General features: G+C 43.9%; 2 protein-coding genes across 11 annotated transcripts in view; one reads left to right on the forward strand and one right to left on the reverse strand.

The window, feature by feature from the left end:
• Positions 1 to 14,093, forward strand: part of LOC137434379 (sodium/myo-inositol cotransporter 2) — a 130,070-nt gene that overhangs the window by 99,284 nt on the left and 16,693 nt on the right. Inside the window, exons 15-16 of one of the 3 annotated variants that reach the window (XR_013624683.1) lie at positions 3,641 to 3,797; positions 7,748 to 8,010. Coding sequence is in view for 2 of the 3 variants with exons in the window: in XM_078785439.1 (XP_078641565.1) it covers positions 3,641 to 3,797; positions 7,748 to 7,956 (366 nt within the window). In the remaining variant the exon portion in view is untranslated. Of the gene's footprint in view, positions 1 to 3,640; positions 3,798 to 7,747; positions 8,940 to 14,093 lie in introns of those variants that run through there. The other 2 variants (XM_078785439.1, XM_078785440.1) reach the window with 2 other exon arrangements.
• The window catches only part of LOC137434377 (monocarboxylate transporter 7), a 44,239-nt gene continuing 38,465 nt past the window's right edge, over positions 8,320 to 14,093 (reverse strand). For 4 of the 8 annotated variants that reach the window (XM_078785441.1, XM_068127309.2, XM_068127308.2 and 1 more), the window contains one exon: positions 8,320 to 9,636. In XM_078785441.1, the coding sequence (XP_078641567.1) occupies positions 9,482 to 9,636 (155 nt within the window). In that variant the 3' untranslated portion in view covers positions 8,320 to 9,481. The remainder of the gene's footprint in view (positions 9,637 to 14,093) is intronic. The other 4 variants (XM_078785445.1, XM_078785442.1, XM_078785444.1 and 1 more) reach the window with 2 other exon arrangements.

The following is a 14,093-nucleotide window of genomic DNA, read 5'->3' on the forward strand; positions in this document are numbered from 1 at the left end:
CAGTCCAATGCTGATAGGTGCAGGAAAAGTCAGATTTCAAACCTAACTAACTATTTCTCTGGTCCACCAAGAGGCAGTCCACATCCTATATCGTCGATCCTGGCTCTTTCTGGAAGGAGTGAAAGGGTTTAAATATATATTTCTTTTTTGTATACAAGATCGAGGCTCGTGAAAGAGCTAAAATTCAACTATTTCTATCTTGGCCTTTGCTCTATACTCCTCCGGAGGTTTAGTGTGGTAGTCATGCCAGGGCGGAGCAGAATGTTGGGTCAGTGTTGTGTTACGTGCTCCTCCCCGACCCCCTGGTCACGATGTACCTCCGAGCCCCGAGAGGAGTCACGGCAGAAAAATGTGTTATTCTGTATGTCAAAGATCAATGGAGAAGCCACCTCAATTGTTACTCACAAATAAATATTGTATTAATATCACACAAGAATAACAGTACAACAATAATAGTATTCAATAGTACAATCCATGTCCTATGATGGTACCATCAGTTTTGGTATTATAGAACTCACTGTGCTCCAAGTGAGTGAAACACGAACATCCCCAATGTCTCTTATTCCCGGCTTCAAGCCCAAAGTTGATTCGCTCCAGCGATCGACAGAACGAGGTCCGATCGAGACCAGAATCCCGTTCGGATGGCAAATACAGTCACACAGCCACAGCTGTACAAAGGCGCCCTCAAGGCGACTGGGAAATCCAAAGGCGCCCTACAGGCGACTGAGAGATCACACCCTCGGGTATGGACGAATTAGCCTTCAAAAAGCCACGTGACACACACGCCCCAGATTGACGTCTGAATGCGGTGAGAATTGTCGAAAAGAAACGAAACCGCGGGCAAAGCACAAGTCCTGTGCGAGTCAAAATGGCCGATGACCCGGTCTCGTGGCGCACGGCACGGCGATGATTCTCTCCTGAATCGATCGCAAAATCTGACACGCAGGTTGACCGGTCACAGCGATGACAACTCTGTCGTAGGAATTCCTTTCCCAGGAACCCCGAAAGTTCACTAGCGACTTTCGTTCGACAACGTTCGCCCTGGACCTTGAAGCGACTCACTTCTTGTCCGACTTCACTCGCTCCGCCCTTTTCTCTCCTCTTCTTCCTCTTCATCGCCGTCCGGTTCCTGTTTCATTTTAAAACATTCCTTTTACCTTTTGACAATAATAATTGCTATTTCCCTCAAACAACAATAATAATAATACATGGAACCAGAAATGTCTCAAGTGGATGAAAGCCACCACAACGGAAGTGACGAATCCGTAACAGTTGTACATAGGTCAACCCTCTGACTCTTATGACTGGAGTTATTGGTTGCCATGGAGATTTGCATTTCCTAATGATTCCACCTGTGGTGGACTCAAACTAGCACTTGGTATAGGCTCGCAACCTTTACCATGTGATTACTTGTTCCCACTGTAGATCTTACAAAAAAGAATGTCAAAACCTCATCGGAACACGAAAGGGTTCTGATTTCGCAAGTATGATGAGTCGAAGGTAAAGCTCCATGGACCGACCAGCCCAGATGTACCCAAACCCCAGCTCCCGTTGTAAAATTGGCCTCATGGAATTTGAGAACCCTATCTGATCCAGCCAACAACAATGGGCATGCATCAGAGAGACGATCAGCTCTGAAAGCAGGTGAACGAACTAAAGTTCCTCAATGTTGACATTGTGGGGTTCAGAGAGTGCCATATCACAGTCCAGGGCGAGTTTGTAGATGGCAAACTCGCCTCACTTTTCTCCGGCCGCCTGAATGACCAGCCCAATATTTCAGAGATGATTAAAAATTACTTTTGTTATTAGAAGCGGCCTTGGAAAAACATCAAAATAAGCTATCTTAATATGGCTATACACCTCAACATGGAGTTGGTTTAAAACGCAAATCCCCCTTTGGGTGGAGTAGAAGTGAAATCGCTGCAACCTCCATCATGTGACTCTTGGTGAAGTTTTGTCTGTGACTCAGACAGACACCAAATTACATATTTTAGGATGATATATGTATATATGTATACAGTGCCTATAGAAAATCTACACCCACTTTCAAATTTTTCACCTTTTGTTACCTTGTAGCCTGGAATTAATTTGCATTAAATCAGGCTTTTTTTTCCACCTTTATTTACACACCATAACCCACAACTACCAAATGAAAAACAAATTCTACAAATTCCAGACAATTAATTCAAAATACAAAACTGGAATATCTTGGTTGGATAAGTGTCCAACCTAGATATCCAACAATAGTTGGTGATAGTCCAACCAAGATAAGGTTGGATAAGTAAGATAATGTTGGAGAACACATTTAATGCGTTATCAAATTTAATTGACACCTCTCATTCATGTCACACTCCGCCACGGTTATATCAGAACGAGCTGATTTGTCAAACGGTCACGGATTGTTTAACCCCAATATAGTTCCATTTAAAAATTACATCAAGCTATTTTTTTAGGGAGCGGCATACCATGTGTGCTGGTGGGTTTTATTAAACCTTACTAATAAATTTCATTTGACATTGATTACATTTTTCAAGATCCCTCATCGTGAGTAACACGCGACCCAAACAAAGCCAATGGAAATGTGACGCAACAAACCCGGGCAGTGTATAATCAGCAGAGGCCGACAAGCCTGATTACTTAGGTCCACCAGAAAAACCAAGATGGCGGCCATATTATTTTGTCTGGGTGCCTTGGTGGGTGGAGTTGAGCGACAAATATGGTAGGAGTCTGGCAGCTGTCCGACCAATGAGTGCACATTTCAAAAATCGGCCCCCACCAAGAATCCCAACAGCAACAACACATCGTAGCTAACAAACACAGATAGTGCATTCACCTTTTGATAAGACCCGCTCAGACATCACCATAATTACACACAGGTGATAACAGATACAATCACTGATCCCTTCCTATAAGCTACCTATCATTCCTGCCAATATCCATGTACCCCAATATGCCCAAAGCTTCTCGGTACCTATCTAACTCGAGCTCAAGCTATAACTTGGCGCAAGCACAGTACATGATGGCATGCACGTGCAACCTCACTTTATTTTGCGATCTGATCAAATATGGCCGACTGGTAGACTGGCGACCATTTTAGTTGGAAAAATAAAACGATATTTAAAACTTCCTCAACCATTTCTCAGACATGCATTTGCCGATGTTGTTCAAACTTGTCACACAGATGATGAATGGTGGCTTGCATATGCATTTTTTTTTTTCTAGATCAGATCCAAGATGGCCGACTGGCAGCCATTTTGTTGCTTAAACGTGTCCCAACCATTCCTCAGACATTCATGCACCGATATTGTTCAAACTTGGCATAAAGATGATACATGAGAGTATACATAAGCAGAAGATTTTGTTTTGTAAACCGACCAAATATGGCCAACTGGCGGCCTTTAACTCCGCACAGCAAAATTACTAAAACCACAGGTGGCTATGACATTTTATGTCTTTTCTTCTCGTTTTATTTTATTTTTATTGTTGGCTGTTAATTTGTATTGCTGTGACCAAAAGTCAATTTTCAGGATAGATTCTCTATTCCACTCATTTAGCATTTGTTAAAGTGGCATTTGTTGAATTGGGAAATGTTACAACAAAAGAAACCCCCCATCATTCTGATTGTCGTGATGTTTTTCAGTTGGGTGGTTTACTGTGGAGCACAAGGTACAAGCCGTTGGTGCAGAAATCTGTTCACCATGATAAACCACCAGATGGCTTGGGTGATGTGCAAATCAAGAATGAAGTCAAAACGCTCGAGCTCACAGTGGATGACAACATGCATCCCTCCGGTAATGGTAAGGTTAAAAGCAACAAAAATGACTCGCATCACATCACTTGCCAACATGTCGAATTCTTGTTATCATCCTTCCATGAGCAACGCAACCAGTTTTGAGGGCAGAAACGCTTTGGGCCCAAATCGATACAACGAGCACAAATGCCCATCAAGGAATGGTGATTGGATGGAATGACATTTCGTATGATTGTAGGACGATAGAACAACAACAATTTCCTGACAATTGGCCTTGAAGTGTCGCCCACCAAAATGCTGTGACATCGTCCAACATGGCGAACACTTGGACAATGTCGTGTGGACTGCTCTCAGTTAAGACCAAGAGTAAGCCACGGATGGAAACGAGCGTTAATGAAGGCATTCACTTCAATTGATGGCGGATGATATGCAAGCCTGGAAGAAGAATACCGACTCACCTGTACGGGCCCCGCGCAGGTGTCTTCACCCTGCAAATCAACTCGACCCGAGACGGATGTAAAATGTACAAAAATAATATTTATTAAACGGAACTCGATAACAAGAATGCGCCGATAAAAACTAAAACCTAAGTACTTTTGACTATGGTACTTTTGACTGGGTTGAAAATATTACAATTTGGAAGTGCATTTGAATTCTGGAAGCATCATTTTAAGACATTGACGACGTGCAAAGCGGTGAGAGATAGGAAACTGGACAGACACACTGTCGTATTTTGTTTATTTTTACATGTGCAGCCCCTACTTGAACCACATGAGATTAAAACACGGGAACTGTACACACTGGGAATTAATATCCCGTGGGCAACCGGCTTTAGGCTTAATTTTGATGATACGTCGTGTGACACTGTCTAAACACACGTGATTAGCCAAACAAATGGATTGTCATCATTGTTTTACGGCCGTTTCCATGCTTGCATGTGTAAGCCATGATTCACCTAATGGCTGCTTCGCCAAAAGGCATTTTTGAGGCATCTTTTCTGTGGCTGGATGCCCTTCCTGGCGCCACCACAGAGTCAGCTGTGGACCTAGCCATCGTCTGAGACAAACCCTGCAAGACAGCAGGGGGATTTGCAATCAGAATTTCCTTCTCCTAGGTGGACGGCCTACCAAGGCTAAAGAGCTCCACCTATCCTGGTTGGATTGGTGAGTTTCACTGCAAGTCCTCGCAATGGAGGGTCATGCACACTACACCTCTAGGGTACCAACCTACTCCGAGATCTTCCAGACATTTAGCCAATGCCCTCAAGAGCACTGTTACCATGATGCATCACTAGGAGGTAGCCTGAAGGTCTTGGCAAGGGTAGATGCTCGAGGGCTTTTGCAAAAGGTGCAAAAGCCAAGGTTGTGGAAAGAGGAGCAGGTTGTGGGGAACAACATGCTATCTTCATTCTTAACAGTCCCTATTCCAGTTTCAAGAGGTGCTAGTTGGATGTGGTTGTGTTGATGGTTTGGTGTGATCACTGCACATCGGATTTTTATGTGAAAAAAAAAAAAAAAAATTTTCACATAAAACGGCTTTTTTGCGCGCAAAAAAATTATTTTGCTATTTTCGGAGAAAAAAAGAATTTCGCCCTTTTTCGGGAAAAATAAAATAAAATGCCCTTTTTGGTCGAAAATGTCTGGCAACGCTAAAAAAAATTAGGGAATTTTTCGAAATTTTAAACTGCGATCGAAATTTGTAACTGCGATCGAAATTTTTAACTGCGATCGATCTCAAAAACAAAACGTTGCGTCCACTTGCGTCCCCAGCGTGTACAGCAGTGAGGCAGTGTACTACAGTGAGAGAGTGTACACAAAGTGTGAACAAGTCTCCTATCAAGATGAGTGCTGCTCGTCGTGACAAGTGGCTGAAGGAATTCAACGCTGGCGGCGATGGGGCCACCTTCAAGTACGTGTTGAGTGACACGGCTTTCTGTCGAGCTTGTGAAAAGACTTTCCGGGCGAAGCAGAAGTCTGAGCTGGCCCAACATGTCCGAGGAGACCGCCACTAGAGCAACTTGGCCTTGAAGAAGAAGAGGACGGTCACGCAAGCCACCATGGAGGACTTTGGTGGCGGAAAGAGGCACAAGTGTGACGTCGTGGCTCAGGAGCTGTGCCAGGCCATGCTGGCCGCTGGCATCCCATGGTCGAAATTGGAAAACCCTGCCCTCCGGTCGTTCCTGGAGAAGCACATCACTCTCCAGATCCCCGATGAAAGCTGGATTCGAAAGCACTACCTCGACAAGTGCTACGACGAGGCCTTGGCGGGGATCCGTGCCGACCTCGGACAGCAGCCCATCTGGCTGTCCGTCGACGAGACGACCGATTCGGCAGGTCGATATGTGGCCAACATCATCGCGGGACGCTTGTCCAAGGAGGGGTACTTTCGTCCCCACCTCGTCCAGTGCATGTTTCTGGAGAAGACCAACTCCGGGGAGATCGTGCGTGCAGTCAATGACACGCTGCGCTATCTTTGGCCTGATTTCAAGCCGGAGTGCCTCAAGGTCCTCGTCAGCGACGCCGCGGCCTATATGATCAAGGCCGTCCATGCCCTGAAGGAACTCTTCCCGGACTTGCTGCATGTGACTTGCGTTGCCCACGCGCTCCACCGTGTCTGCGAGACAGTCCGAGAAATGTTCAAGGACATCAACGACCTGATTGCCACGACGAAGAAGGTGTTCGTCAAAGCCCCGTCGCGTGTTGTCTTTTGGAAGGAGCAGCAGCCCAATCTTTCTCTCCCCCCGGAGCCCATTCTGACTCGGTGGGAGACGTGGATCGACGCCGCGGTGTTTTACGCCGAGCACTTCGAGGCCGTCAAGGACATTGTGGACCAGCTGAACGATGACGGGTGTGCACTCTCTGGGTACACACCCACTCAGCGCACACGTACCCATGGGTGTGCACATGGGTGTGCAACGATGATGGCAATCCAGAGTGCCAAGGACCTGTTCGGAAAGGCGGACATCAAGCTCAGTTTAGTCTTCTTAAATGCCCACGTGTCGTTCATCCCGAAGATCCTTAAGCAGCTGGAGGAGGCCGGCATGGAGCTGGCCAAGGCCTTCCAGCTCCTTGATCAGGCCAAGGAGGAGCTCAAAAAGATCCGAGGCTGCCGTAAGGAGATCCTGCTCACCAAGTTCAAGGCGGTGCTGCAGCGCAATCCCGACATTGGTGTGCTGAGGACAGTGGCTTTGATCCTGGATAGAGATCAGCAAGGATCTGAGGTTGGTGTGCCGGCTGGAGTCAAGCTTGCTGACATCCCCCTCTTGAGGTACTGCCCCATCGTCAGCGTCGACGTGGAAAGGTCCTTCTCCGTCTACAGAAACGTCCTCACCGACCACTGACACCGCCTCACCAAGGAGAACATTACCAAGATAATGATTTCAAACACCTACTTTAACCGTTCCTAAAAGGGTCTTGTCAATTTCTTCTAGTCCTCTACTTATCAAACAATGCGGTTGCAATAAAGGTACCTGAACGTCATTTTTTACCTGTTTACTAGCCCAGAGTGCTTAATGTTGTGCAGGAAAAAGCTTACCATTTTTTGTTCTTTTTTTGACTGATTTCTGAAAAACTTGGTAATAATAAAAAATGAATAAAACGGGGGAAAAAAATATTTCGGGATTTTTTCACATTAAAAAAAAAAAAATTCCGCTTTTCAAAACATAAAAGGCCTATTTTCTTAACATAAAAATCCGTAGTCTAGTGATCACAAACCATCTACAAAGTTGGAGGAGTACTTCGTCAAAAAGACTGCAGGTTTATTTTAACCATTTATCAAATGTTTCTAATAACTCATAATAAAATAGGTAAATGTATTCGTTGACCCTCGTTTTTCTAAACTTTGGAATGACCCATGTAACGGACTCACACTCAAACAACACAAATGACAATTGTTTTTGTTCTCGACTCTCACAAAGACACAGTTCGATTTAAGGCCAAAGCATTCGATTCTTGAGATTGAGTGATTTAGTAGTAAGTTTTGTGGTGTGTTTTGCAGTGGTTGGACGGTGCTGCAAATCCACCTTCCTTTGGTTTTGCGGTCTGAATAGCAGTACAGAAAGCTCTGTTCCTGCTCAGAGCGTTCCGGTGCTGCTTCCTGCTGGGCTGCGGGAATATGAGGGCAACCCTCGCTACCATAAATACCTCAACTTCTTCGCACTGCTTTGGATTTGTGTTGGAGTCTTTTTATGGGGATTCTTTGCATGACCCTTCGGTCTGATGGATTGAAAACCGAGCGATTTGCTCGGTCGACTTAGAAAGGTAAACGTTGAAGGTGTTCAGCTTCTTGAATGCTTCTGCTCGGTTGCTGCTTGACCTGCTAGTGATGGACCCCAAGCACATGCCGTTGAATTCTTCCCAATGAAACAGAACTTCACTTTGAATGTTGGTGGCATTTTTAAAGTGTCCGCTATGTAAGCAGTGCGATACCATTATTTGGTTGGCTGCGCGCACCTTCGGTCAAGTTGACAGATTATTTGGAAAGACGTGGTTGCACACAACAATCCATGGAAATGCAAGTCTAATTTTAGAATAAAAATAGTCAAGTTTATTTTACATTTGTTATAGTGATTTGTTGTTTCGCCCCTCCCCCCACCCCCCCCCCCCCCTTTCCACCTCTCCAATTTTATTGTAAATGTTTACAGGTACAATATCGTTAAACAGCAGAGCAGATGTAGTTATGGTAGTAGCATGACATCAGTTGTATTTGTTTTGCTTAGTACTGATCAATCCAAATGAATGTACAAATGGAAGTAGTTGATGTCAGAATATGTGGAGGGTGTGTACCTTTTCATTTTGTTCCCAGTCTTTCTCCTGAATGACCTGGAGCAGTTACTTTGGAACCAAGGTGATTTATTTCTGAAGGTGAAGTTGAGGTTGGGCCCATGTTATGTAAACAGAGCTGTCCCACTGCCAGGACCACATTGAATTTGGTGCACTAAAGTAATCTTTCAAGGTTGTCATGTTTTTTTTGTTTTTTTTCCAAGATCTGATCTAAGATGGCCGACTGGCGACCATTTTGTTGATGTCCCCAACAATTTCTCAACCTGCATGGACCGATTTTCTTCAAACTTTGTCCAAAGATAACACATGAGAGTATACATATGCAGAAGATTTTTTTTGTAATTTGACCAAAGATTGGCAGCCTTCAAATCCGTACAGAAAAATTATTAAAACCACAGGAGCTGTGACATTTGATGTCTTTTTCATGTTTACTTTAGATGCAGTACTTTTCTTTTGTTTGTGTTTATACTGTTTTTGTTGTTGTTACATAAACTCTCGGTGGACATGAGAAAGCAAATCGATATAACGTAGCTTTTATTTCTGGATAATTATAGCCGCAACCTCACGGTGCTCTGCTGTTGTTGGAGTTGTTCTAAAAACGTCCTGGTGTGCTCTCCACCAGCAGGTATTGCTGCAGAGAACATTCAAATGATGACATATGAGGTATAGAGAACATATGTGCTGCTTCACAGCTCAAGTAAAGTAAAGTAAACTAATCGTGCTTTCGTTGGATCAGGCTATATGTGGCGTGACATGTATGGAAACGTAAAATACCAGTTGTTGACAGCATGGCTTTTGCAAATACCAATTGCTGCCGGTGCAATAAGCAATGGCGCAAAGTTTCGGTCCAAAATTAGATTCCCACTCCCCACACATTTTTGCAATGTTTGTTTAAAAATTCACTCCATTCAACTGAGCAAGTGTGGCTCTTGGGAAGCAGTTGCCAGCATCATGTGACCGTTCTTGAGGACTTCGCCAGAGCGGCATTCTTGCGTCTCCCCAAGACGAGCACCAGCGTCAGAAAGCAGGACCCCACGGCCACGCCACTGGATGCCATGAAAAAAGCAGACGAATATTTTTGGCCCGACTTTTCCACAAGCCAACCTAACACGAAAGGTGTTAAGAAGACTTGATCAACATCTAAACATGGATCATCTTTTCAATCAAATTATATTATGGGGATGGCAGGATAGCCTCGACTCTGGAGGTATGCACACTTCTAAGCTATCTAGCCTGGGTTCAAATCCCGACCCAGGTATAAACTATCATCTCGGTGTTTCATAGGTACGGTTATTCATCAATGTATAGTCACATGAAAAAGTAAGTACACCCCATGTAAAGTTTTGACTTTTTCAACATATTTCAACATACAGCTATTTGATCTTCATTTCAACAATATTGACAGATAAAGGTGATATAATATAACAAATATCATGAAACATTTACATTTTGTAGTCCATTGTATAATTTAAATAAACATAAATGGAAATTTCGCATGTGGAAAAAGTAAGTACACCCCAACATTTATCACTCCTTGAAATACCTAAAATTAGAATCAGGTGCACCAGCTCAGGTGCAAATGATTAGAACATCGTTGGAGAGGATCTTGGAGGAACCTGTCTTATTTAAACCTCAGACATTTAGTTTGGTTTGCTTTGTTGTTGAAGTGTGCGGCATCACCATGCCTAGATCAAAAGAGGTCTCTGAGGCCTTCAGAAAGAAGGTTATAGATGCCTACGAGTCTGGGAATGGATTTAAAAAGATCTCCAAACAATTTGAAATCAATCATTCGACTGTCTGGGAAGATCATCTACAAGTGGAGAAGATTCCAAACAACTGTCAACTTGTTCAGGCCAGGCCGCCCCAGCAAGTTCAGCCCGAGAGCAGACCGCAAGTTGTTGAAAAGTCTCCAAGAACCCCAAAATGTCATCACGGGACCTACAGGTAGCTCTTGCCACTGTTGATGTCAAAGTGCACGAGTCTACCATTAGAAAGAGGCTGCACAAATTTGATCTACATGGGAGGTGTGCCAGGAGGAAACCTTTGCTGTCCAGAAAGAACATCAGGGCAAGACTAAAGTTTGCCAATGAACACCGAGGCAAAGACCAGCACTTCTGGAACAATGTGCTCTGGACAGATGAGTCAAAGGTGGAGCTGTTTGGCCACAGTACCAGAAGACATGTTTGGCGAAAACCAAAGACAGCATTTGACCACAAGAACCTGATACCAACTGTAAAGCATGGTCGTGGAAATATTATGGTTTAGGGCAGCTTTGCTGCATCAGGGCCTGGGCAGCTCACCATCATACAATCCACTTTGAATTCTTCATTGTACCAGAAGGTGCTTGAGGATAATGTGAGGCCATCTGTCGGAAAGTTGAAGCTCAACCGAAGGTGGACCTTGCAACATGACAATGACCCTAAACATACCAGTAAATCCACCAAGGAATGGCTGAAAAGAAAGAAATGGAGGGTTCTGGAATGGCCAAGTCAAAGCCCGGATCTAAATCCCATCGAGATGTTGTGGGGGGATTTGAAACGAGCTGTGCTTGCAAGAAACCCCTCAAACATCGCACAGCTGAAAGAATTCTGCATGGAGGAGTGGGCAAAAATTTCTCCCAGTCGATGTCAGAGACTGGTAGACAGTTATAAGAAATGCCTACTTGAGGTTGTTTCTGCCAAAGGGGGCAATACCAACTATTAGAGCCAAGGGTGTACTTACCTTTTCCACATGTGAAATTTGCATTTATGTTTATTTAAATTATACAATGGACTACAAAATGTAAATGTTTCATGATATTTGTTATGTTATATCACCTTTATCTATCAATATTGTTGAAATGAAGATCAAATAGCTGTATGTTGAAATATGTTGAAAAAGTCAAAACTTTACATGGGGTGTACTTACTTTTTCACGTGACTGTAGGTGCCGTATTGGACGTTAAACAGGCGGCCCATCTGCCGACATTAGTTGGTAGATGTTAAAGATTCTGTGGTGTCCTTCGTGAGGAGACGGTGAGATATCGCTAGTACCCTGAACAAATTACAAATTCCAGCCCTAACTACTTAGTTGACTGTTTGGCCTGGCCAGCCAGTTCGTGAAGGACTTGCGCCAAAGACTTCTGGCCAACACCACAAGAAGGTGGGTGTAATTGGTCGTTAAAGAAAATTGTCAAACTTGTGGTTAATATTTCATGAATGATATGCAATACTGAGACTTGTAGGAATATAATTATGAGCTGTACCGTGCTCCCGAGTCACCATAGTCCAGCGGATAGGTGCAATATACAGACGAATCATGCACTTTTTGATAAAACCATCAAACTTGGTGCACATATTCAGTTGACCATAAGAAACCAAATTAGATATAGTGCCATCCCAGTTTTGGCCTGTGATTGCTATGGTGGCCATCTTTCAAAATGGCCACCACATGACACTAAAATACCACATAACTCAGCAACCATGAGGCCTAGGATCTTAATTCTGGTGTCTATATATAGGTTTTGGGGGTCATATAAATCAAAGAAGGCAATATCGAGTATGTGGTTGCTTATGGTACCACCTTTTAAACGTAAGTACCAGTGACCAAACTTAAGTATCAAACGTAGATGATTATGGCAATCCATTCCTTGAAACACACAGTGACCTGCTAATTCTGGATACACACGATATCGCAGATTGTCAATGTTCTGTATCGGGTAGAGAAACTTAGATGCGAGAAGTACAACACCTTTGTTCATGAACGACTCGTAGAATGTACCAAACCACTGTTTGATGTTATCACGAAGAACAAGCTCCCTCTATTCAGTACTCCACCAACACGCCAGAAGACGAAATCACAGGAACATTTGGTGGCACTGAAAAGTGACTGCAACCTGTTCTCTCGGCTCTATGTTGTTTGTCAAGTTCATCATGGAAATTTGGAAGAGTTTTTCCATCACGAGAATCAACCATGCCCTCCGTCATTGTCGGACAGGGGAAAGCTGAGACAGGGTACCAAATCTAACATTGTTCAGTGCCTTGAGGATACAGTCACGGAAAAGGAGGACAACACTCTCGATGCCGAAGTTGTTGTGCTAGATGGACCTGCCATTGTAAATATGTTGAAGCCTGGAGCAGCAAAAACATTTCAGGAATATGCACATGATGTCTTTCTGCCATATGTAAATTCTAAGCTACAAAGATCTCAGAGGGTTGATGTTGTCTGGGATGATTACATGCCAGATTCATTAAAGGCACAGACCAGAGAGAGAAGAGAGAGAAAGGAATCCGTCGAAGGGTTGAGCCAAAGACTGCAGTACCGAAAAATGGGCAAGAGTTCTTGCAGCTCTCTGACAATAAGAAGGAACTGTTCTCATTCCTCAGCAGAGAAGTTGTCAACATTCAAGAAGAGAAGCAAGTAATCAGTACACTGAATGAGGATGTTGTTTGTCGCCAACCAAGAAACACGGGAGGTTTAGCCCCTTGTACACATGAGGAAGCAGACAGCTGTAAGATGCTTCATGTTGCTGATTTTGCTAAACAACACAACACTGTTCTCATCCGTACTGTGGACAGTGATGTAGTTGTTCTGGCAGTGTTTGTATTTCAAAAGCTACAAGTGACACTGGATGCTCTATGGGTTGTGTTCGGCACAGACAAGCATATGCGCATGGTACCAGCTCATGATATCTCAGCTGCATTTGGTCCTGTGAAGTCCATTGCACTTCCAATGTTTCACGCCATTACTGGGTGCGATACGACCTCTTGCTTTGCTGGCAGAGGAAAGAAGACTGCTTGGAGGTTACAAAAGAGTTAATGAAGCTGATGGAACGACCACAAATGTCAGATGTTGATGCTGCTATGGATGTTCTGGAGAGATTCGTCATACTTCTTTATGACCTAACAAGTTCTAAACACCATGTTGATGAGCTCAGGATCGACCTATTCACACGGAAAGGCAGAGCCGTGAGCAACATTCCACCGACCAAGGGTGCTCTTCTTCAGAACACTAGACGAGCAGTATACCAGACCGGTCACATCTGGAGTCAGGTGCTTGAAGCAAAGGCTACGCCTCCACAACCGGACGGATGGGGATGGACTCGTAGTAATGATGGAAACTGATATTCTTGGGAGCAGTCTTCCTGAAGCCAGCAGAGTTTGCAGAGAACTTATTCAATGTGATTGTACCAAAGGCTGTCGAACAAACTGCAAATGCACAAAAGCAGCTCTGCCGTGTACAGCTTTGTGTGAATGTGGGGGTTCTTGCCATGATTAGTTCATGTGATATCTGGCATTTCACATTTGATGGTCAGCCTAACTGACTCATGGCACATTGGTATCAACAACAATAAGTAACTCGGCTTCGTATTCGTTTTGACTGTTTTTTTTTATAGCACTATAAGTTGAATTTACGGTACAGGTATCTTATATTTCATCAACACAAAATAAAGACTGCCAAATGTCTCTGTAAACTGGAAAAGGGCACTTGTGTTCCAAAAGTGGTACAAGACGTGATCACACATACTCATATTGCCTTCTTTGAATTATATGACCCCAAAAACCTATATATAGGCACCAGAA

The sequence above is a fragment of the Myxine glutinosa genome, chromosome 10 (genome assembly GCF_964187855.1).
Source record: "Myxine glutinosa chromosome 10, kmMyxGlut1.1, whole genome shotgun sequence".
NCBI classification, from domain to species: Eukaryota; Metazoa; Chordata; class Myxini; order Myxiniformes; family Myxinidae; genus Myxine; species Myxine glutinosa.